The sequence below is a fragment of the Equus quagga genome, chromosome 11 (assembly GCF_021613505.1).
Source record: "Equus quagga isolate Etosha38 chromosome 11, UCLA_HA_Equagga_1.0, whole genome shotgun sequence".
Classification (NCBI taxonomy): domain Eukaryota; kingdom Metazoa; phylum Chordata; class Mammalia; order Perissodactyla; family Equidae; genus Equus; species Equus quagga.
In genome coordinates, this window is record NC_060277.1 from 49,423,459 (window position 1) to 49,449,759 (window position 26,301).

General features: G+C 41.1%; 1 protein-coding gene across 6 annotated transcripts in view; it reads right to left on the reverse strand.

Annotated features, from left to right (window-relative positions):
- BCKDHB (branched chain keto acid dehydrogenase E1 subunit beta) overlaps positions 1-9,106 on the reverse strand; it is a 228,280-nt gene extending 219,174 nt beyond the window's left edge. For 4 of the 6 annotated variants that reach the window (XR_006890591.1, XR_006890592.1, XM_046675344.1 and 1 more), the window contains exons 1-3: positions 8,872-9,106; positions 3,548-3,625; positions 2,049-2,117 (exon numbers count right to left, since the gene is read on the reverse strand). Coding sequence is in view for 4 of the 6 variants with exons in the window: in XM_046675344.1 (XP_046531300.1) it covers positions 2,049-2,117; positions 3,548-3,625; positions 8,872-9,067 (343 nt within the window). In the remaining 2 variants the exon portion in view is untranslated. The remainder of the gene's footprint in view (positions 1-2,048; positions 2,118-3,547; positions 3,626-8,871) is intronic. The other 2 variants (XM_046675342.1, XM_046675341.1) reach the window with 1 other exon arrangement.
- Between the last annotated feature and the right edge of the window lie 17,195 nt (positions 9,107-26,301).

Below are 26,301 nucleotides of genomic sequence, written 5' to 3' on the forward strand. Positions count from 1 at the left end.
ACATTTTAAATATTAGTTAATATATCCAAATATATTCAGATTATTCAAATACAATCTAGAAGTGTATATACCAAGATATGTACAGTGGTTTTCTCTAGGTTCTCTCCGGACGTATGGGCAATTTTTATTTTCTTCTTTAAGCTTCTCTATATTTTCCAAATATTCTACAATGCATTTGCATTACTTCTGAAATCAAATGTATAAAGGTTTTTAATTTTTTTTTTTAAGATGCGCACTTTTTTTTTTTTTTTTTTTGAGGACGATCAGCCCCGAGCTAACGGCTGCCAATCCTCTTTTTGCTGAGGAATCCTGACCCTGAGCTCACATCTGTGCCCATCTTCCTCTACTTTATACGTGGGATGCCTGCCACAGCATGGTGTGCCAAGTGGTGCCATGTCCACACCCGGGATCCAAACCGGCGAACCCCCAGCTGCCAAGAAGCGGAACGTGTGCACTAAACCGCTGCGCCACCAGGCCAGCCCCAAGGTTTTTAATTTTTTTAAAAGATCTAGTTTGTAGGAGTGTGAATTAGCTGGAACTAATTGAGGTAGTTTGAGATAGTTGAGATTAGCCCAACTGTCTCAAACTCTGAACAACTGTTAGAAATAGACAGCTAGGAGAAAATGGAGGGGACCCAGAAAATCAACCTGCTATAAAGGGAAGAGAAAAGAAGTACCTGGGAGTTCCATCCAAGTGAGATGGAACATGCTATGGTTTCTTGGATTCAAACATAACATAACCTCATAGGAGAGGGAAACGAGAAGAAACAACAATCAGAAAAAAAATCTTGAGGACCTCACCCGTTACTCTGAGCACGCATGAGCTTCACAGGGCAGTGGCAAAGGTAAGACGAAGGCAGATATCAAGCCCTCCCCCTAAACTTCACTGCTTCGCCGACTTCCAGGTGAGACAAGAGTGAGAGAAGAAATCAGAGGTCAAAAGCACCTCAAAGGCATCCCTAAAAGGAAGGGGTGGAAACACTTCCTTGACAGCAAGTCAGGAGTGGGAATGCTTGGATGGGCCAACATGCATTCTGATGGTTTTATGTCTGAGTCAAATAAGTGAGTGAAAGCAATAGGCAGAAATCAACCACACGCCAGGCAAAAGACACAGATCGGCTGGGATGAAACATGTAGAAGGGGTAACTTTATGTGTCAACTTGGCTGCATGATGGTGCCCAGTTGTTTGGCCAAATATCAGCCTAGATATGGCTGTGAAGGTATTTTTTAGACGTGATTAACATTTAAATCAGTAGACTTTAAGTAAAGAGAATTCCCCTTCAAAACATGGGTGAGCCTCATCGAATCACTTGAAGGCCATAGGAGAAAAGACTGAGGTTTCCCAAACAGAAGAAACTCAGCCTCAAGACTGCAATGGAGAAACCTTGCCTGGGCTTCCAGCCCACTGGCCTGCCTTACAAATTTCAGATTTGCCAGCCTCCACAATCAAGTGAGCCAATTTCTTAAAAAACAAATCTCTCCATTTCTCATTCTCTCCTCCTCTTTTGCTCTCTCTCTCTCTAGATATAGATATACATAGATATAGACATATACTCACATACAAATAGTATATAATACATCTATATACAAAATACACAAAGATATAGACACACAGATAAATCTTAATGCTTCTGTTTCTCTGGAGAACCCTGACTAAAGCAGGTAAGAAAAGATGAAATCTGTTAACAGAGACCAACCGGGCAGAACCTTGACCTAGAGGAAATGGAATTGAGATTGGCTAAGGCAAGCAGCAATAAAAGATCAAGGATTCCTGGACATATAAATGACATTATAAATAATACATTTAGTGAAGGTTATTCTGGAATCTATAATATGCATAATATGAACTAGATCAGAAGGATGCTACAGTTAGAACACATTTGGAGAAATCTAGGCCAAAGGATTCTGTGGGTAGCTGTAGAAATAAAAAGGAACCCATCCATACAATAAGGATATAGCAAACAATTTAACAGGCACATTTTGCATTCTCAAGATCTTTAAGTAGAAGTTCTACAGGAATACTGTTCATATATAAAGATATTAACTTACCATATTTGTCTCGCAAGCCAACAGTACATCTAAAGACTCCACCAAAGGCAACATCCTCACCAAATATTACTGGAAAACAACGTTTAAAGAACACATTTTAACAATCCCTAAATGACAGTAACAATAAGTAATTTAAATGTTTACATTTTAAATCATAAAACAGAAATGGACCATAGATCTAAATTAAGTTTCTCAATTTCAACATTATTAACATTTTTTTTGGACTGGATAATTCTTTTGTTGTAGTGGCCTGTCCTCTGCATCACAGATATATTAGCAGCATCCTTGCTCTCTACCCTGTGGATGACAGTTGTCCCCACATACACAGCTGTGACAGCCAGAAGTGTCTCCAGACATTGTTAAATGTAAGAGGAGGAGGGGGGATGAAAATTGTGCCAGTTGAGAAAGAACCACTGATCTTGAATTTCACCTTGTTTTCACCATGTTGTTCACCCACGAATAAAATGAAGCCAGAGAAGTAGCGAAGTAACCTGCCAAGTCAGAAAGCAGGAGGCAGAACCATGACTCACACTGCGGGCCCCCGAGTCCCTGGCCAGTGTTTTTTTTATACGTGGTATACAATGAGAGTCAGCAATCTGAAAAGCTGAAGGAAAAGCACTCTACGCTGAGACGACAGTCACAAATAGGAAAGTGACTTAGACTGTGTGAAACAGGAGGAGGCAAGTCTGGTGGGACATGGACAGCAAGGCAATGAATAGCACAGGTAGGGCTTGAGAGGAGCTTTGAAGCAAGGCAAAGAAAATAACAGGCATTCGTAGCACAGAACTCTGGACCTCAAGAAAATAAGTCACCTTGCTCTACTCACCCAGATCAATGATTGTCAGCATTCAAAACAAAGCAAGGTCTAATTATCCACTAGTCTAGCTCTCACTTCCTCTTACAAAATAACCTGGTTTTCACTTGATCTTAAAACTAGGGACTCTCAAGTGGAAGCACGAGGTATACTAACTACACATATGAAGTAAAGCCAATTAACCTTAGAAAACACACAGCAGGAGGACAACTGCTTTTATATCAATAATTTAACTTGATAAGATAAAGTTGCTTATACAGTTATTTATAAATATTAAAGTTATTTCCAAAAAATCTTACAACTTGAATGACAATATATCCCAAAGGAAAGCACGGAATCAAATCCTCGTTTTATAAACAGATAGCTGAACAAAGTGGTATTTTCCATTTTTTCTACACGCTAAAGAAACAGCAGTACACAGTAGGTATATAATATTGGGACCACTTAGACTACGGAAGAAAGTTAACTTGATGATGTTAGATATGCATGAGAACTAACTCACAGCGAGGAGATAAAAGATGTGTTCATATCATAATTTGATTATTTAACCTTAATCATTTCATTAGGTCTTTTAAAAATTCCAGGTAGATATCATGTTAACCATTGAGCTCCAGACAAATATTTCCAGCAAATCTTCAATTGTGAATTAACACAACTGCCACAGTCAAGCACAAAGCAAGTTTACCTGCAGTAGGATCTTTAGCCAATGAGTTGTCCAAGGCACTTGTTACTGCCTGGAAAAGATTCATTTTCTGAGTTTGCCCTGTGAAAGTTAAAAAAAAAAAAAAAATTGTAACATTTCATACATTGTAAAATATGTAAAAAATAACCAGTTTCTTAACAGTTGATTACAACTGGATTAAATTCAAGGTAGAAATGAGGGTACAGAATATATTATGTGAATGTATTGCATTATTTACAATGATGCCAGCTTTGTGGAAGATGCAAAAGGAATGCAGATTTCAAGAAGCTTGTCGATGAGGCAAAATTTGCACATTAAATAATTAAAAACAAGTATAAAAAAGAAGGAAGGAATATAATCAAGTGACCAAATGTGTGTAGACAATTAAAAAAAAGCTCCAGAAAGTCAGAAGAGGGAACCAGCCAGAGTGAGAGGGGTTTGGGAAGATTCCCTGGACGAGTGTTAGGAGACTAAGCCCTCATGGCGGCACGTGACCAGTGGCGTCTGTTGCATATGCCACAAAGAGCACATAGTCATGGGCCGTCAAACAATGAGGAAGGCTGAAGATCAACATGAGTGCCTAGAACTGCCATGTTTGGAGAATACCATAACCCCACGCCTAAACACGTGAGAGCTAGTCCTATTCTCTTACTGCTCAAGGAGAATCTCTGCAGGACAACCTCCACCTCCCTAAGCGGGTTGTCGGGAGGGCTGAATGGAATGTACACTTGAAGCACCTGGAGCAGTAGGTGATGCAGTAAGTGCTGAACAAATATTAGCTATTTACTGCTAGATTCTCGACTTTGTCGGTGTCCTTCATCTTGACCTTGGCATTATTCTGAATGGTATAAAGCTTTATTTAATAGTTTCCAAATGTTGGAATTCAGAAACATCATGACTTTAGGACTCTGAATTAAGCCTCGGTGCTGCCCAGTGCCCACAGACACCCCAGAACTTTGGGTCAACTCCTCTCCAAAAGCACTATTTGGAGCAGAGAAAGGCTTCTGCCTGAAGCTTCTCTGAGCCACAGGCCCAAGCTTCACTTTTGTGCCTGCTCCATGCACTCGTGCTCACCTTAACCCACAGCCACCCTGATATCAATCCCATCAACACCTGCTGCTTACCCTAACCACTGTCCCACCCAATCTCTGAGCTCCTCAGTAGCCTGGTGTGTCCCAAAAGCTAAGGTCTAATTCCCAGGGTGGGTCACAACCCACCTACTGCTATTGCTACTGCTCCATCAACCCTCCAGCCCTGAGACACACTGGTCACTCCTCCTTTTCCTGGAGACCCATCGTCTTCCCAAGCCTGGCCTGTCTCCACAACAGGCTCTAACCTATGACATCTTGAATCTCCCACTATCCACTGACACCCAGCCTTCTGATTTTCTGCCTGCTCCGGCCTCAGATGTCTCTCTGACCCCTTCAACACTGCTAAACGCCCAGGCTTCGGGTCTTGGCAACACCCAATCAGATCTGCCCTCCTGCCTCTGTACCCAAAATAGAGGCCTATTTCTACTCTTCCTATTGATGGGGATAATAGGAATTTATTCAAGAAAGCACCGTTATATCACCTACGTCAAAGGATACATGATCACACCACATGTCCATGATTACTTCATAACTTAATTTTCCTCAGGCTAAGCCTTTATTATTTAATAGATACTTTCCTTAACTCCTTCTCCATTCTATAAAAACCCTGTAAAGTGTTTATTGGTGCCCAGAATCAGATGATAATGGTTTAGGGTAAACTTTTTTCCCAACCACCATGACATTCCCACTCTTTCTCCTATTTCATATATTTCCTAAAGTAAGATTTCTATTTGTCTATTAAGATTTTCATAGCTAAGAACCTAGGAAGAATGACACTTCCTAAGCATCTAAGCTGCTATCTGTTTCCCATCTGCTGACCATTTGAATTAATACCAAATGCCCCCCACCTCCGACCTCTTTATCTCCTTGCTGCTCAGCAAGTTTTCAGCAGGAAGAAAGCAAAAACTTTAATAATAAAAATCATACAAAGGAAATCTGAAAAGTATTGCTTGATAACCACAAATAATTTACTTTTCTTATATGAAAATAATTTACAAGTAAGGGTATTTAAAGGTTATATTTCCATATGAGCACATAAACTTTCACTCCTGAATACTTTTTTCAAATAGATTCAAAATTTTAGGAGTTTGGATTAACTGCTATTCTACTAGAAGCTTTTAAAAGTTTTAAATGACAATTATTAATACAGCACATCTTTTGATTCTTTTTAAAGCTCATTTTTAAATGAGCTGCTCACTTGAAATTGTCCTAAGTAGAGCATCGTGAATGAGCAGGTCTTCATCACTGCTACGAAGACCAAGTGACACATCACCAAGTGACACAGAAGACCAAGTGACACATCACCAAGTGACACATCGGCAGAATGTTAGGGACACAAGAGAAGATAAGCTCCCAGACGGGAGTGATTCTTATCTGCTCTTGATCAGAGATAAACGCTCAGCGCTTACAACAATGGCTGACATGTGGCAGCTGCTCACTAAATATCTGTTGCACGAATGACTGAATAAACAAACAAATGAGGCTGTTTCAATAAAGATTTAAAAAGCACACAAAGCAAACTGTTAGTCAACCACTTAAAGAAAAAGGAACGAGTAGGAAAAAAGATCTACCAGAATCACAGTTCAAAGACAGACAAGAGAATGGGAGCGGGGAAGAGGTGATACTGCAGTAATGGTCTAAAGGATTATTCACTTATTCTAAATATTCAGTATGCAGTAGGGCTGAAGGAAGAGAGAAGCCTTCTGGAGCTGGAGCATCTCAGACGGAAGAGGCAAGTGGGTGCCCGAGGAGCAGTCTCCAGAAAGAAACAAGGTCAACAGCAGGGCATGTAGAAACGAAGCGTGATTTGTAGCCAGACCCCAAACAAATAAAAATACACAGCTATGATGAAAAAAGTTAGGGTCTACTTTCAGAAGATGAAGCCTCTGCCGAGACATTCAGCACTGGCCCTCAAGTGAGCTGCCTAGTCCTTGGTATAGACGTGTGTATTATAGCACTTCCTTGTCATACTCCTTAGAGACCTCAGCATTGAGCACAGTGTCTAACACACACACGACAATCAGTATCTGCCTGTTGAAGCACGAGGAACGAATGGTTTCAGTGGCATAATCCAGCACTAACCACACTGTGAAATGAAGGATGCCTTCATTTCTCCCAACAAAACCCATCCCTCCAGATATTCTCCAGGATCCTTATGTGCCAGGTGTGTACCTCTGTCTCATTCTAATACCTATTAAAGGGTATCTCAACCTGTACGCCATAAAGTAAGTTTCGTGGAGAATTCAAATATCAAGGACAGAACATTTATATTAAAATGTAAATGAAGGAACCATAAACACAAATGCCTTTTTAAGGTGCCAGTATATACTGCATATTGATGAAAAGGAACAAAGTAAAGGAGGGGAAGGGGTTGTCACCTGAGGCTGAAATTGGGAGGACCTAGGAGGCTTAAAGTTGAAGAAACTGTGGAGAGGGTCCTTAGGTTCCCCTCTCAAGGTACCCGGTAACTTCAGTTACGGTATGACAAGTTATGGTCGCTTCCCTTCCTTTTGCTAGCTCCTTCTCTACTCAGTCTCTAAATGGTTTTTAAGCCCAGCTATAGGCTAGTGCCCCCTAAATGGGTATCTCCAATCCAGACCTCTCCTGTAAGCTCCTGACTTATATCCCACAATCATCAGTTCTCCGCATGGATGTCTTGGGCTTTTCTAACTCAACAAGCACAAAACTGGACTCTTGATGTCTGCTCCCAAAAACCAGTCTTTCCCATCTTAGCAAACGGCACTACCCTCTACCCAAGTGCACAAGCCAGAAACTGAGGAGGCATCCTTGAATGTCTTCCTTCTATTCACTTCTCATACACAATCCATCAAATCCTACTTCCAAACACATTACTTCAAATTATAGGTTAAAATCTGGTACTACCATGTCCTATTTCCAGAACTCACCATCTCTTTCCTATCCCAGGAAACCACCTCCTAATGGGGATATAAATATGATTATCATTTTACTCATATTTTAGCAATTTCACAATTATGGAAGGGGGGTTAAAAAGACCTGTACTCTATTTCTCAAGCATTGGACTAAAGTTTTGTTTCTTTCTAAGACAGAATTCGAGGTTCAACTTGTCAGTGAGAAAAAAACTGCTATTCACCTTTATAATATTTACTTAACTGTTTCACACAACTGAGACGCTTCTTAGTAAGTTATTTCTACATGCATTTTAGCACATTGTTTAGACTGGAAGCTGTGGAATCTGAATAACTACAATTCCAAAGCCGAAGCTACCACTAACTTACCTGTGTAACCTTGGACAAACTATTTCAAGACCTCAATTAACCTACCTGGAGGTACTAGGTTGTCCTAGGCATCAAATGAGATGATGAATGTAAATTTCTCAGCACAGTGCCTGCCCGTAGTAACCACTCAATAAATGTTCATTCTTATTATTCACAAGTAAACGCACACTTCCAAAAACGTCAGCTCTAGCATATGAGAAGTTATTAGACCAGGGAAAGGTAACTGTTTCCTTATTGTTTCCGATGTTCTGATGATAGACACTGGATCTTTTGGAGATTACATAAAACTTGCAGAAGAAATCGCAAAAGTTATGCAACTGTCATACTGTGAGGTGTGAGCTGTGGCTACATGTCCTTCCTACTGCTGGAAACACCATGATTTCCTCCTCCCATCACCCACATCCATTACCCCTCTTTGGCTAAGGGGCAGTCTGGCCCAACACAGGCCCAGTACTAGGCTCAAATAGAAAGCCTGGATTCTTTCCCATCTCTGGGAAGAACCTATTCCTCCGTTTTCTCCTACCTGCCAAAGCAAAGGAACACTATCTTTCTTTTAAATCTTCCTGTTCGTCCTTAGTGGCCCAGCCACGGGCAAGCTGAGACAATACCTAAGGCCTAACCCTTTCCCCGCTTGAAAAAGCAAGGAGGGAGAACGGAGAAAGGGAGGCGTTCCCTGGGCACCACCACCTCCACCTTCAGGCCCTTCCAGACCGCGGTGTGCCCTCTCACTCATCCCGAGGGTGCCCAGGGGCTGCCTCTAGAATGTGGAACCGTCACAAAAACAGAGAAAGGAGGAAACCACAGTCAGACCCTAAGGCGGGACGAGACTCCAAAGAGCAGAGCAGGGATTTTGCCAATATGCAAGGAGATCGGCCTGCCGGTCCCCGCCCAGGACAGGCAAGGCTGCACTCCTTGCTTGTGCCCGCCGGCCTGGGAGTCCGGGCTGCAGCGGAAGCGGACAGGGCAGCCCCCAGCTCACCGTACTCCAGGGGCTCCGGGTCCGGCTGGAAAGTGAAGTGAGCCACCCGCCGCCACTGGGCAGCATCCTCGCCGGCCGAGGCGGGCTGCAGGAAGCCCCGCGGCAGCCCCGCGCCACGCAGCCGACGCCAGTGTCCCCCGGCCCCGGCTGCACGGAGCCTCAACAGCCGGCACGCAATCGCTGCTGCGACCGCCATCCCCACTCGCAGCCCCGGTTTGCAAGCTACGCCGCCGCACTCTGCCGGCAGGGAGGGCGGAGCACCGAGGCCGCTTCCACATTGGTTGGGCTGAAGGGGCGGTCCCATGAAACGGACCCATCGGAGCTCGGAATTCGGGGGTGGGGAAGGCGACGAAGACGGCGGAGCGGCGTTTGCCTGTTGTGCGCATGCGGAGGAGGAGGTGGGGCTGGTGCGAGCGGGCCCGCGGATGCCGATGAAGTTGTTCCTGGAGGTGGAGCCTGCCTAAAGTCAGCAGCGTGGGCCGGGGGTCAGCGCGCGGGTCTGCGGGGTTATGTCTGCGTTTGTTCTTTTCCAGCGTCCTTTAAGTTGTCAGCTCTGAGGGATTCTTCATTATAAGATTTATACTTTCTTTTAAAATGTAGCCCTGTTTCTATCCTCTCCTATTCTTTACCTCTACTGTCTTCTAAGTGAGGGATGCAAAGGATTACTGACTAGCATTGGTTATTAGTCTTTGAGTTTCAGAAAACTGCGGAAGAGCCTCCGCTCTTTATTCAAACCCCCTTAAATGCTTAATAAGCATGTATAGATGTGTGTGTGTGTGTGTGTGTGTGTGAGAGAGAGAGAGAGAGAGAGAGAGAGAGTAGCCCTGAGGTAACATTTGTTGCCCATCATCCTCTTTTTTTTTTCCTTTCCTCCTCAAAGCCTCCGCAGTACATAGTTGTCTATCCTAGTTGTACGTCCTTCTAGTTTTCTATGTGGGATGCAGCCACAGCATGGCTTGATGAATGATGACTAGGTGAGTGCCCAGGATCCAAACCAGAAGACCCCTGGGCAGGGAAGCAGTGCATGAACCTAACCACTATGCCACAGGCGGCCCCTATAGATTTTTATTGATTGTGTTTTTCTGGATTTAGATAAGAATGAAAGAAGTGAACTTCGATTTCATCCTGCAGATCCACTTAATAGAAATTCAGCTGCATTTTTGCCCAGGTGCAGTGAAAATGACCTGACGGGCTTACTGTAACTAGCTTAGAAACCTGGAAAGGTTGAATCATTAGTTTACGTTTACAATAATCAACTTTGTAAATTTTCTTTTTAAAAATCCAAATGTTTAAAAGGATACCATCTCTGTCCATGAATTTACAAATCACAGTAAAATATGACAGAGACAAAAGTGAAAGGGTTTCCATTAGATAAAGATGGGAGGGTGGGAAAGGAAAGGCCCAGAACAAAATTTGAAGAAGAAAGACGGGCAGAGAATGAAGGGTAAGGAGTAGGCGGAAAGAATGTTCCCCTTTTGTTATTCCTGCCCTCCCACCCATCTTTGGTTTTGCAAGGAAGCAAAGGAGAGAGAAGAAATTGGGCAAGAGGAATGGCAGAGAGTTGCACCAGCTGCTTGTTTTCTGACTGAGATTCAGAGACAGAAATTAGAAACTGCCAAAGGGAGAACCAGAATTATATCTCCATTATTCCTACTCCCACACCAAACTCCAAAATTCAACATTTTGGGGATTTTTAACCTTGGTTTTTGTTAGTGTTAACTTCTACTGTTTAGTGGTGTGTGTGTGCTGTGTTGCGTTCCTCATTTTTACGAGTGTGAAGGTATTTTTTATTTTATTTTAGCAGAGGAAAGGGGTAACAAAATAAATTGAATTGCCATAGTCAAATTTTAATTTTAGAAGAAGGCAAAGAGCAAGGATAAAAATGAATCAAGCTGCATTTTCTCAGTTTGTTGATAGTCTAGGGAGCTGGGGTGCTGAGATGATTTAGGCCTGAGAGAAAAAGGATAAAAGGACTAGTGAGAATTTATTGAATATTTGCTATGTACCAGCCAAAGACAAGCCACCATTGAGACAAATATGTTCAAAATGTAGTCTCGATTTAAGAACGTGCAAGTTGGTGGAGAAAGGAGACAGATTATATGCCAACTACAATCCAGTGCGATGGGGGCCCTGGAACAATGGGAACAAAATGAAACATACAAAGAGCAATAGCTCTGCTTTTGGAAGTCAAGAACGCCTCCAGAAAGAACATGGAGCTTCTAAAAGATGAGTAGGGGCCAGCCGGTGGGGCAGCGGTTAAGTGTGCACGTTCCGCTTCAGTGGTCCGGGCGGGGTTCACTGGTTCAGATCCCTGGAGCAGACATGGTGATGTGGATTAAGGCTGCCCCAGCTAGAGAAGCCCAAGGTGACCTGGCCTACATGCCAAACTATACGACCCAGTGGACTTTTTTTATGGTATGAATTAGGACTGCCCCAGGGAGAGAAGCCCAGGGCATCCTCACCTACATGCCAATCTATATGGCCAGATTCGTATCTAAAGTTATATGACCGCACAATAACCAGACCCCATCTGCACTGAAATCATTTAATGACATTTTACATCATCTTTTCTTTTCTCCAGTAAAAATAAGTCACGTACCCATGCCTTATAAAATTAGCCCTAACCCTCAACTCGGGGCAGCAGCAGGAGCTCTGACTGCCCGTGGGTCCTGTCCCCACGCACCAGCTCTGCCTGCTCATGGGTCCTGTCCCCATGCCAGCGGGGGCAGCAGCAGCTGCTCTGCCTGCCCATGGGCCCTGTCCCCATGCCAGCGGGGGCAGCAAAAGCGGCGGCAGCAGAAGCTCTGACTGCCCATGGGTCCTGTCCCCATGCTATTCCACACTATTCTCTAAATAAAAGAGCACTACTGCCAGATCTTGAGAGTCTAAAAAATCTTTCTTTCGACTCCTTGGCTCACCGACCCCGCATCAATGGCACCACTTGGCAAACCATGCTGTGATAGGCACGTATAAAATAGCAGAAGATGGGCACAGATGTTGGCTCAGGGCCAGTCTTCCCCAGCAAAAAGAGGATGATTGAAGGCAGATGTTAGCTCAGGGCTAATCATCCTCAAAAAAATTTTTTTTTTTTTTTTAAAGATTGGCACCTGGGCTAACAACTGTTGCCAATCTTTTTTTTTTTTTCCTGCTTTATCTCCCCAAACCCCTCCTGTACACAGTTGTATATCTTAGTTGCATGTCCTTCTAGTTGTGGGATGTGGGACGCCATCTCAATGTGGCCTGACAAGCGGCGCCATGTACGCGCCCGGGATCCGAACCCTGGGCCACTGCAGAGGAGTGCGCGAACTTAACCACTCGGCCACGGAGCCGGCCCCCAAAATTTTAAAACTTTAAAAAAATAAAAGTTACCAGGCAAACGGGAAGAGAAGGTATTCTAGACAAAGGAAAAAACATGCGCAGTCTCACAGACATGAGAACACAGTGCATTCAAGGGAGAGAAGCCAGCTTGGTGCTGCTAGACTCAGGGTCTAGGGAAGGATAGATGGATTGACAAAATTAGGAAAAATAAATCAGAGGGAGACTTTGAAGGTCATATGCAGGTCTAACAAGTTTGGACTTCCAGCTTCCTGCAGTCAGAAATGACAGAGAGAGCACCTAACAGATGTGTCTGCCCAGCGAATCACTTTTTTTTTTTTTTTTTTTGAAATTTTCCCTATCTCTACTGCACCATCTGCCTGGTAACCATGGAACTGTCTATGTCATTAGAGTGGGGCTCAACCTGGCCACACTTCATTGATATTAAGTTGGGGACTGACTGTCATACTCTGGGAATTATGGAAGTGTAATTTAGAAAGAACTATAAGCAAAGTTTCCAGTCATTCCTCAGAATGACTCCTGCCTCACTTTTTACCACTGAGCTTCATTACCTGTGCAGCTTGTAGCTGTTTGGACTCAGCTGGCTTTTGGACACCCGTCTGACATAGCAACATAATATTTTTGTAGCATTATATCCCTATATCCTAGCCCCTGCTCCCATTCAAACCCAACCAGAGCCATCAGGGAGGCAAGCAGCAAGGGAGTCAAATGCTTGCTTTAGAATTTTAAAATAGATTTTAAAGCTGATGGCAGAGACAATGATTTGAGAAGGGTTTGAGTTTTAAAGTCTGGTGTCTGAGTATTAAACCTCAAGACCCTGGATGACTTAGGGCATAAAGTTTGTGACCTACAAAAGATTATAAAGAGCATGCTAATTTGAGAGCCTGTTCTTCCCACCTTCCAGGGAGACAGAGCCATAGAACGCAAAGAACCATATTGGTTACGAGCTCCCAAAATCACCTCTGGCTAATTTAAGCAGAACTGTAATTACCTTAGAAGATATGTGATGGCCCACAAAAAATGAAGAAACAAATGGCTTAGAAAAAACAGAAACCAGGGCAGTCCCAGAGATCCAGGTAATCAGAGGTAATTTATAGACTAATAAGGATATTAAAATCTCCAGGATGAATTGACTCTATTTTATCTGTCTTTGAGTGATTTTGGTCAAGATTCGGTTCCTGGGGGAGAGAATCTGGTTAGTCCAGATTAGTTCATCGCTATCCCTTGACTAAAGAAGAAAAGGATGTCTTATTGACCAAGATTATCTACAAAGTAAAAGAGAAGATTACCCAAACTTAAATCAAGGAGCAGCTACCAACCAAAGAGGGAAGTGGTGCTTGGAAGCCAAGAGGAGACCTGCTGACCATGCAGTCATCCTGCCTGGGAGGTGCCACTGCGGCCGCTCCAGCAGTGAGAATTTCACCATGAAACCTTCCTCTGGATTCTTCAACATAGACTGAAGCATTGCCACTGCTATAATATGCCTCTGAATTTCTGCGGGATAGTGGTGGCCTCACCATCTGAATCCCCCTACATCTTCTCTTAAAAAAGAAGCAGAGTAAAAAGGAAAGCAAATTAAACCAACAATTGACATCTACAGAATAGTTAGGACACAGAAAAGTCCACAACCTCCAAATTTAGGTGTTAGTGAAAAATAAACAGACTTGGCGTTGGGCTTGCAGACGTTAGGAAGGAGTTTAGAAAAAGCTTTGCTTAGAGGAAGAAGATAATCAGAATAATCCTATATATATATATATATATATATATATATATATATATATATATAGAAAAAATTAAATCCATACTTTAAAACACCCCAATAGAGAAAACTCCAAGCTCAGATGGCTTCACTAGTGAACTCTACCAAATACTTAAGGAAGAAATATTACCAATTCTATAAAAAAATATTGCAAGATAAAGAGGATAAGGTAGTACTTTCAGAATTCTACAATGGCAGCATTACTCTGATATAAAAATCAGATAAAGATATTATAAGAAAGGAAAGCTAAAAACAAATATCCATCGTGAACATAGACACACACATCCTCAGCAAAATTCTAGCAAGTATAATAAATCAATATATTTAAAAAGACAGTAGATCATTACCAAATGTAGTTAAACATGAGGATGCAAGGTTACATTAGCATTTGAAAATCAATCAGTGTGATTTGCCATATTGATAGACTGAAAAAGAAAAGAAAGTGATCATTTCAAGAGAGGCAGAAAAAGCATAAGCAATCAAAAGGCAGAGATTGTCAGACTGGATGTTAAAAACAAGATCCAACTAAATGCTGTCTATAGCATACACAGTTTATATTTAAAGATGTGGAAGTAAAGGAATGGAAAAAGATATATCATGCAAACAGCAACCATAAGAAAGGTAGAGTGGCTATACTAATATCAGATAAAATAGACTTTAAAACAAAAAAAAGTTACTAGAGAAAAATAGGGACCTTTTAGAAGGAGAAAAGTGTCAATCTATCAGGAAAATATAAGAATTATAAACATATATGCAACCTAAACAACAGAGCACTAAAATACACAGAGCAAAAACTGATAGAAATGAAGGGAGAAATAGACAATTCAACAATCACAATCGAAGACTTCAATACTCTACTTTCAATAATGGATAGAACAACTGGACAGAAGATTAGCAAGGAAATAGGAAATAGACAACTTGGACACACTATAAACCAAATAGACCTAGCAGACGTCAATAAGACACTCTACCCAACAACAGTGGACTATACATTCTTCTCAAGTGCACGTGAATACACCATGTGTTAGGCCATAAAATAAACCTCAAAATATTTAAAAGAATAGAAATAATACAAAGTATTTCCCTTACCACAGTGGAATGAAATTAAAAATCAGTAACAGAAAGAAATTTGGAACACACAGAAGTATGTGAAATTAAACAACACACTCCCAAATGATCAATGAGTCAAAAAAGAAATCAAAAGGGAATTAGAAAATACTGTGACATGAATGAAAATGAAGATACGATATATCAAAACTTATAAATGAAGATACGATATATCAAAACTTATAGGATGTAGCTAAAGCAGTTCTTAGAGGGAAATTCATCCCTGTAAATGTCTATGTTAAAAAAGAAGAAAAATCTCAAATCAGCTACGTAAACTCCCACTGTAAGATGCTGAAAAAAGAAGAGTAAACTAAACCTCAAGCAAGCAGAAAGAAAAAATAAGGAAGATTAGATTGGAAATTAATGAAGTCAAGAGTACAAAAACCAATAGAGAAAATCAATGAAACCAAAAGCTAGTTCTTTGAAAAGATTAAAAAAAATTGACAAACCTTTAGCTACATTGACCGAGAAAAAAGAGAGAAGACTCAAATTACTGGAATCAGAAATGAAATAAAGGAAATGACACCAGATCGAAGGAACACAAAGGATCAAAAAACGGTAAATAAGTGGGCAAATATAAAAGTTATCATCCGTTTCCATTGCTTAATTTTATCAAAAGGCAAATGATTGTTTAAAGTAAAAATTATAACATTGTGATTGTGGGTTTGTGATGTATTTAGATATAAAATATATGACAGCAATAATATAAAGAATGGGGTTACAAATGGAATTACACTGTTCAAGATGTTTGCAGTTTGCATGATATGGTGTGGTATTAAGTCTAAGTAGACACTGAAATGTAAAGTCTCTAATCCATTTTGAGTTGATTTTTATGTGTAGTGTAAGATAAGGGTTCAGTTTCATTCTTTTCTATGTGGCTGTCCAGTTTTCCCAATGCCATTTATTGAAGACACTATCCTTTCCCCATTGTGTATTTTTGGCCTTTTTATCGTAAATAAATTTACCACACATACATGGGTTTATTTCTGGGCTGTCTGTTCTGTTCCATTGATCTATGTGTCTGTTTTTCTGCCGATACCATACTGTTTTGATTGCAATCCCTAGAACAACCATTAAAAAATTTTTCAAAGAGGTACAGCTGAAAAGCTAACAAAGGAATTAAAATGAAATAAATATTCAGTTAACCTCAAATAAGGCAAATTTATTAAAAGATTATTGATAACATTGCTATATTGGAAGCATCATCTTCATCCTGTTATAGAAAAATGGCAACATAAATAAATTGAAGTAGATTTACTGTTATATACTACAGAGGCAGTGACAGATGTAACATGTTTGATTACCAGTTCTTCCATCTCTGGCTGTATGATCTTGAATGTATTACCTAATCTTTCTGAGTCTCTTGGGGAGAACATTAAAACTTACCTAGAGGGATGTCAGCTTCACAAGATCGCATAATACATATAAAGACACTGGTACATAGCAGTCACTCAATAAGTATTTGTTGAATTAATTAGCTAATTAACACATATAAGAGGTTTAACACAGTGCCTGGCCCAGAAAAATATCTAATAAATATTAGCTATGATTATGTTTATTAACAACTCATAATTATGGGTTGTAGTAACTTGGTCAAGACACCAGGTGGCGTGAGATAATAAAAATCATTGCCACTTTATAATGCTCCTCAGAACACAATTGTACAATGATTTGCACACTACGTATGTTCGTGAAAGGCTGAGATTCAAATTTCCTAGGTCAACATACAAATTTCAAAATGCCTTTATTCGTCTTCTGTAGCAATTTCATTTCAGCATTTCAGTCTATCTGCCTTTGCCTCTCAAGTAATAACAGGCCAAGCCCCAAACATTACAGACATTTTCTTTTATCCTCAACTCTCCTAGGAAGCAAGGATTAACTCTAGTTTATCAATGAGAAAACTGAAGTTGGGCAAAAATGGTATTCAGACCAAGGCTTGAAAGAAATGCCTTCAAAAATTACGTTATCTGATCTCCCATGGCCCTTAATTCCTCTGTAGAAGTATCAATAAAGAAATAGCTAAAGTAACTTGTTTCAGGCAAAATGTAAGAAGCAATATCCAAGTTTATTATGCTTTATAAGCTTGCATGTGGATGAACATTTTTTTTAAATTTTTTATGTTATGCTTCCAGACTTACATTCTAGAATATTATCTTTTTTTTTCTTCTCTCCAAAGCCCCCTGGTATATAGCTGTATATTCTAGTTGTGAGTGCCTCTGGTTGTGCTATGTGGGATGCTGCCTCAGCGTGGCCTGACAAGTGGTGCCATGTCCTCGCCCAGGATCCAAACCAGCAAAACCCTGGGCCGCCGAAGCAGAGCAGAGAACTTAACCACTGGGCCACAGGGCCAGCCGTGAATGAACATTTAACAGGCATATTGTAAAGAATTTTAAAGTGAAAGCTTATTAATAATGCAAAATGTTTACATAATACTCATATCCAAGAGTCTTAAAATACTTTTTGGTTTAAAAAATTAATATATGTAGATAGGCATCATAATTTTCCATTTACAAATGAAAAAACAGAGCACATTTTGGGATAAATCATTTAATCAAAGTCACTGCCTCCAAACCCATCTTGGAATTGGTTTCAGAGTACTTATATGCTTGGTTTCCCAGACCAAAGTAGCATTTATTTATTCTCTCTTTTATTTAACAAATATTTATTGAATACTGTGTGGAGACTAATAAAAACCAGACACAGATCATTCCTAAAAAGTGTTAATCTCTGAGGTAAAAGAATCACGCTAGAGAATATTTTCTGGACTGGCTCTTCCAGCCTCAAGACCTGGCTTTCCACTGGCACTATGGCTGGTTCTTTCTGTTCAAATGATGCTATGACGCAACTGTGTGGCTCCAGAGTTGTCACCAACGTCTGTCATCCTGAAAGAGAAGCATTCCTGGACCTTGATAAGGTCCTGTCTGGGGCCATGGGATGAGAGGGCAGGGAGATGGAGATTACTGCCACTTCCTTCTTTGGTTTACCAGCCAACACAGACCTCCTTTCCAATTTTACAAACCTTGGTGCACAGAAATGTCCATTCACTGGACACATGTATAAGCTAGGACAGATATAGACAAGCCATTCCAGAAACCATTCTGCAATCCATGTAGTACATAACACAAACTAGAAAGAAATAACACCTTTAAAGAATACTGCAGGGGCCGGCCCAGTGGCCGAGTGGTTAAGTTCGCACGCTCTGCTTCGCGGCCCCGGGTTTTGCGGGTTCGGATCCTGGGTGCAGACACGGCACTGCTCATCAGGCCATGCTGAGGTGGCGTCCCTCATGCCACAACTAGAAGGACCCACAACCAAAAATACACGACTATGTACCAGGGGGCTTTGAGGAGAAAAAGGAAAAATAAAATCTTGAAAAAAAAGAATACTGCAGTCTTTCTCAGTGTGGTCCCTGACTACTTCAACTCTATGCAGACCTACCAAGTTAGTAGCACCTCCTGAGATAGGGTCTGGGAATTCACAATGCATTTTTAACAGGCTCGTTAGGCAACTATGGTGTAAAGTTTGAAAATTAAATATTGGAGATTTCTTTTAGCCGAGAGAATCAGAGAGAGCAATATGAAGGGAGTGGCACTGAAACAGGGCCTTGAATATGGGGAAAGAACATTCCTGACAGGAAAACAATAGCTTGAGCAGAGGCAACGCAAGTGTAAGAACAGGTTCCTTTGGAATGGGGCAAAGGATATGTGGCAATCTGTAATAAGGGATACAGTTGGAATGATTCATAGGCTCAAGTCAGAAGAGGTGTAAATGTCGTGTTAAGGAGTCTGGACTTTGCTTTATAGAGCCAGGAGGAGAGTTATAGTAATGGTCCTGATGAGAGCAATAATGGCCTGAGCCAAGGGTAATGAGGTTCTACACTATCCCAAACCATTGGCTTATTATCCGTCTTTACAATTCTCTCAAGCTTTAACAAACTCAAAGAAGGAGGTCCCTTTTGTTTAGGAGAATCATAAAATATTTGAGAGAGAGAAAAAAAGACGTTATCGAGTATGGTGGTTTTCAAACTAAGAACTGCAAAATGTGGTGGCGTGCGGGAGGCCCGTCAAGTGGGCTCTGGATCTCCCCGCCTGGTTTAACTGGAGTTTAACCTCTAGTTTGAAGAAACTGCTTTAAATATGCTAGACTCCAAAGGGGAGGGGGACACAGGATCTGAGTGAAAGTGATGGATCTCAGTTGTTTCTTTAGTTAGTGACCCTGTGAGTCTCTTTATCATGGAAAACATTCTCCTACCTATGATCCCAGTGACTCTCTTGAAGATTGTATCTCACGCTGCAAATATCTCAATAGATTTTTAATTTTGTCTAAAATCTCATTCGACAAGGGAAACTGTCAGCCACGGCAGAGGCTTCTCCAGCCTCGTTCCCCCTCCGCGCAGTTAACACTCAGGTGAAACATTACCTGCAGTGATGCGGTGGAAAGGAGGGCGGGGCGGCTACCAGCCAGTGGCTCTGCAGCGTCAGAATCTTCAGAAGGTTCGCTGGGGGAATTGTTCTAGAGAAGATCTCTTTCTTTAGAGTGATATACAGAGCGCTCAACAGAAAGAAGAAAACAAACTCATTCTGGCAAAAGTGGTGAGGCAGCAGGAAATCTAGCCCTTTAAGAAGTCTTGTTTGAGCTAGATCAGAGGTGTTAACATTTAAAATAACTTTAAGTATTTGTATAGAAAATATTATATAGTTATATTTGCAATTATATAGCTTTTAAAAATATATGTATAAAGCAGTTTATTCAAACCAAAGGATACCAAGCTGCTCTTCTTAAACAAGGCCGGAAGACTCTCAAACTGAGGACTACTGACCTTGAATTGACATTGCTTCTCACAAGCAGTCATAGCAGAACAAAATGTCACCTAGAGTCAGTTAAAAGAAGCAGGTCAATAAGAACAAACAAATGGGGCTAGCCATGACGACACTCTTCCTCATATACAGTTGGCTTCTCCCCAGACATACCCCTGAAACTGTCATCTTAAAGGAAGAAAGAAGTGACATTCTAACCACTAGCCTTCTCTCGGCACTCATCTTTTAGGACTGATATAAAACGTATGAAACTATTGACTAACCATGTTTTCCTCCTTTAGTCTGCGCTTCTTTTTCCCCTACCGCTCTGTTATTTCCTTCAGAGGTTCCTCTTACTCAGAGCAGTTCTGTTAGGGACAATTCTTATCACTCTTCAGTGAATAAACTCAGGCTCGGAGGGTTAATTCACTTCCTTACGGACCTACATCTACAAGTGATATAGCCTAGATTTAAACCCAGATAATCTGGAACCTGATGCCTCACCTTTTTCCATGTTGTCCATGATGATTGTCACATGAAATCCAACACTGTCTACAGCAGGGTGAAATTGGCAGAGAACCAACAAGACAGATCAATGGACAGACAGGAAAGTTCCAAAATAGTCCCAGGCATATACAAGAGATGATATATGATACAGGTGGCATTTCAAATCAGCGAGAAAAGAATGGATTTTCCAACAAATCATATTTTAAAATAAAAATTTAAATGAAATCCCTACTTCATACCATATATCAGAATTCCAATTGGATTAAGATTTTTTAATGTAAAAAACCAAACACTAAATATCTACTTAAATGTTCTATATATGTATGTTTATTTATATTTTGTGTATTTGCTTGTATTTTATAGGTACACGTTTACAAAATGTAGAGGACAGGAAGGATTTTCAATACATGCCACTAATGGTGGAAGGCATAAATGAATTAGTGAGAGACTTGGTTACCAAAAATTTAAGACTTCCACAGGAAAAAATAGTCTCTTAAATCTATAGCTCTGGGCCTTCATTTCCACCTGCCTCCTGTCCGAGCTGCTGGCTTCCTGTGTCCGTTTATAGTTGGCTATCTTCTCATCAACCAACTTATCAAGTAGGAGAAACATCTCCCAACTAGTATTCAACACTTAACTGCAACTGTGACCCCAGGTATACCAAACTTTCTAGAACCCAGTTCCTTTCCTTATAAATAGAAAGTGTTGACCTAGGATATTTCCGAGGTCTTTTCCATTGTGAAATTATGATTCTCTTTTTACAGCCTCTATTTCTACTGTTGCAGTTTGCGGGGGATAATAAATAACCACCCCTTCTTTTCCTGAGTTTAGAAGAAATTAAGAAATAAAACACAATAGAGAGACAAATGGTAACCAAGGGAATAGCTTCCTAACAGATAATGTGGAATTTGAAAACGTGGCTTGAATCCATGGCCCCGTGAGCATGCTAGCACTCTCCCCTCAACACAGAATTAAATTCACCCACCAGTCAAAGGCTGAGCTTGACCACCACAGTCCCCCCGACCCCCGACACACGGTGCATGGCAGGGAAGGAAAATAAGGGGAGAGAATGTGAGATTGAGCCAGCCATGCTCATTTCCTCCTCAAAACCTCACCAGAGGTAGGAATATAAATTTAGTTGAAGTCCCGGCACATGAAGTCACAGAGGAATGGGAAAGTACGTTCTAACTCCACTGGGACGTTACTATGACTCTGACTCCAATCACATATTTCTCCACACCTCTTGATAACTGGCCTTTCTCTTTTATTTAGGAAAAAATTATATTCTCTTAACTGGTCTTCCCATCTCTGGTCTCCCCGCCATCTTGTCCATTCTGTGCACCACTTCCATACTAATCTTCCAAAATCATGTCATAATCATGAGATAGCTACACAAAATCTGAACTTGAAGTCAGGAAACATGGGTTTTTAATTCTGGTTCTTTTACTAGTTAGCAATATGACCCTGGGCAAGTCACTTTACTTTCCTGGGTTTAGGGAATCCTCATCTATAGAATGGCATGGTTAGACTATTTCTTCCCATTCCTTAATATCAATTCAAGTCTCAAAACCTTCAGTAAATTTGTCTGCAGTGCAAATCCCTTAGCATGGCTAAGGGCTCTGTATGGCTCTATACGACTGACTCATGATTTCCAGATGTCATTAGTAGAACTTTCTATAGGGCTTGTCCTTTCTACAAAATAGATCTCTAAAACATTTAGTACTTTATCATTTCCGTGCTGCTCCTTTATCTGCGGGGCACCTCCCCACTCACAACACCCTTTCTCCAAAGACTGTTCATTCTAGAAGATCCAGCAAAAACAACACTTCTTTCCCAAGCCTTTTTGGCTCTTCCTAGGCAGCGGTGCTCTCACATTCAGATCTAAGTTGGAGCTCTATTGGTCATATATCCACCTGTGTGGGAGAAACTGACTGCTCACTGAATGGCCAGGCCTCGCTCCCACTCTCCTGATGGGAGGTGGAGCCTTGTTACTAGTTCTAGACAAGGGACTGCTGTGGAAAAAGGATACGTGCTATTTCTGGGTCAAATTGTCCTCCTGTTTTCCCTTCCCCTACTCTGGCAACCTGAGAACTATGTGTGTAGATGCCCATTTCACAAGACCTTCTGATGTGAAAGACGTGGAGGACAGTTGGGTTAAGCAAGCGAGATTAGCTACCACAGCACAGCCCAGCCTGTTCTCACACACCACCTGAAAGAAGGCTGAGGGCCACATGGCCGCTGCTGTGTCCTCAACTGCACACAGAGATATCACTGCACCGTGGGAGAGGGCTGCCAGTATTTATTATACATGTTTATTTATAATTATTATAAATAATAATAATAATGTTATAAATAATATATATAATAATAATATTATAAATAATAATAATAGTTTATTTATAATAATCTGTGAGAATAATAATAGTATTTATAATAATACTACAGTTTATTCTATCTTATATATTATACTATATTATGTTATGTCATTATTCATTATTATATCATTTATAATAAGTACCAAAATGTTTCTTATATATTTAAGTTTTTTTCCTAAAAATCAGCTTTTTCCTTAATGCTTACAAGATATAATTGAATTCCTGCTCTAAGCAATAGGGCCGAGACCCAAATCAAGCATTCCAATCTTTTAGGAATTGCACTTCTTTTCATTGTTTGTTGGATTTCATGACATTTTTGCCACTTCCTAAAAATAGAAGTGACTTTAACATCAGTGATGGATAAAACTGACGCTTGGAGAGTGTGGGTAACCTGCCCGTGTTCACGGGGTAGAGTCCAGGGCTGCACCGCCTCCAGCGGGGAGCAGCTTCCGTCAGGAAGGCAGTCTGGGGAGCTGCAGAAAAGATGCTTTTGCTACACACCTTCCTCAAGAATTACCCCTTTTCATTTTTTGAAAAATTGTTATTATGAAAAATTTCAAGAATACGCTCAAAAGTAGAGCTAATGGTCCAATGAACCCCCACTTATCCATGACCCAGATTCAATAATCATCAAGATTTTGCCCACTTGCCTCATCTATTTTTAAAATTTTTTAAATATTCATATTTTTATACATAACCACATTGGCAATATCACACAAAAAGTTTTCAATTCTTACACTGATTTTGAAAAATTAAAAGTAATGGAAAAATTAATTTTGTTGAGGAAATTATTTTGAAACACAACACAGTACCCTGTTGCAACACCTGCAGATGTCCTCAAATCCGACAGAGCAGAGGTTCCCACTGTTCAGTATCCCCGCGGCGGCTCCCGGGGCTTGCGGGTGATTCTTCAGGTGACAGCCAGCCAGTTCTCCTCCAAACAAAACACCCACTTGCAGGACGAAAGGTTCTCTCTGCTCCTCTCCACCACGGCCTCTTCCCCTGGCCATATGGCAGGAGGTTTTGGTTCCAAAGATACCCTTCCGTGAGAGAGACCAGAATGAGAGAAGATGTAAAATGTGTAAGAAGTCACCCAAGTAAGCTGGAAATTCCCCCAAATGTTTGAAGTATGGAGGAGCGGGTGTTAGCGTCACTTATTGCTATGAGTGTTTATTGTTATAAGTGTATATAGGAATGTGTGTGTGTGTGTTGTTATAAGTTTTGATTTGTGTGGAAAGGGAATTAGAAAACAGCAGGAGATAATTCAAAAGGCTTCAATCATCCGATGGAAGCTGTGACGATCAGGGACCCTGTTTGGCGTCCTTACAAGCCATGCAGCCTGGGCAAGTCATTCACCCTCAGCACTGGTTTCCTCACCAAGGAGATGAGGATGCTGAAGCCTACCTCTCGTTAGTATTGGTACAGTGAGGGCGAGAGAAACTGTGCACCAGGGGTCTTAGCAGACATCATCCTATCGAGACAAGGTTGTAGTGGGTGGAATGTGCTTCTAGAGACTTCCCCAGGCTTCCCCTGTGATCCAGTTTGGGAGTAGGTGTGACTTCTGCCCACTTCTTTTCTATCCTTGGTCATAACATTTCAGGAGGGTAGGAACTTATTCCTGGGTCACCCACAAAGCATGATCGGGAGAAAGGAAGAAGTGGCGGCAGGGCAGGAACTCCATTTTCACTCAGGAGAGCTTTCCTTTAGCTCAGTGCCTGAGCTTGAGACAGGCCTGAGCACCAAGCCTGAGACACCACGGAGAAATTTCAAGCGCAAACTAAAAGCGAAAAGTTGAACAGAGAGAAAAAAAATTACACATTGCCCTGTTTCTTTAAAAAATATATATTATCGGGGCCGGCCTGCTGGCTTAGTGATTAAGTTCGCATGCTCCCCTTTGGCAGCTCTGGGTTTGCAGGTTCAGATCCTGGGCATGGACCTACACACCGCTCATCAAGCCATGCTTTGGTGGCGTCCCATCTACAAAATAGAGGAAGATTGCCACAGATGTTAGCTCAGCAGCAATCTTCCTCAAGCGAAAAGAGGAAGATTAGCAACAGACGTTGGCTCAGGGCCAAACTTCCTCACCAAAAGAAATATATGTACATATATAATTTTTAAACTTCTGTGAGATCAGAAACTGTTGAAGCTATTTGCTTCCTATGGATAAATCACTGAGCTGTTTTCTTCCCAGAAAAATCTGTGATGCCTTAACAATGTTTGGGGTAGGCGAGAAAGGAAATCAGAATGAGTCCCTTTTTGTCAACTATAAGGAGAGGTGGGAAAGAAGCACAATAATCGATTATAGAGGGGTCCACAGGGAATGGGATGTACTCGAAGCTGAAACCTTTCCCGCTCCTGAATCTCCACGCTCCTCAATTCCTTGAACGAGGCACAGCTTGATGTGTGGCCCAAACAGTGCCTCTTGGGGCCTTAAAAAGACACGACTGGCAGTCTGGGGATTTCATTACAGCAAAATCAAGCATAATAATAGTAACTCTAAGAACAAATAATAATAGAGAATGCTTATTATGAGCCAGTCAAGTACTGTTTGGCCCACAAAAGCTCCCGACAGACAATATCTCCTGACAAGGAGTGGCAGTTGAAAGGCCAGTTGGGTGTGAATGTTTTTTTTTCCTCTAAATTCAGAGAATGCTTCTTGTACTTTGTGCCATCTGGGTCGAAGTTGAAATGAATTTCTGACACAAGAGTTGAAGCTTGTTCTGTAATGTGGGAGATTAATGGAATTTTCCTTATGATTTAGAGAGCAGTTCAGATTTGGGTAACTTCTCTAATCGTTCATAGCCTGGGCACTCCTACTGAACACGTCTTCAACCCAATTACCTATGCAATATTAAGCTTATGAAGGACAAAAATTGGTTTTGTTTTTGTTTTAAGTTTTTTGAGCATTTTATTTCAAAATGATTTCAGATTTACATAAAGTTGCAAAAACTGTACAAAGAATTCCCATATGCCCTCCACTCAGATTCTTGAAATGTTAGTCCTTTATATAACCACAGTACAATGATCAAAACCAGAAAATGGATATTGATAAGATCCATTATCTAGTCTGCAGATCTCATTCAATTTTGCTAAATTGTCCCACCAATATCATTGTTCTTATCCAGGTTACAATTCAAGAGACATGTATTTACTTCTCATTTTGCCTAATTAATCTAGATTCCATGGCAGAGATTAGCCAACCTGTTCTGTAAGTGGCCAGATTGTAAATATGTTATGCTCGGTGGGCCAGGTGATCTCTATTAGAACTACTCAACTTGGCCAAAAGTAGCCACAGACAATACATAAACAAATGAACAAATAAATACAACTTTATTTAGAAAAACAAGCAGCCAGCTGGATTTGGCTGATGGGTTTTAGCTTGCCTGTTCTAAACTATCGGTTTTCAAATTGTGGTCCCCAGACCACCAGCGTGTGTATCACCTAGGGACTTGGATATGCACACTTTCTGGCCCAAGCCTCGAACTAAGAATCAGAAACTCTGAGGGGGAGGGGCAGAAGTACCAAACTGTGTTTTAGCAAGCCCTCCTAG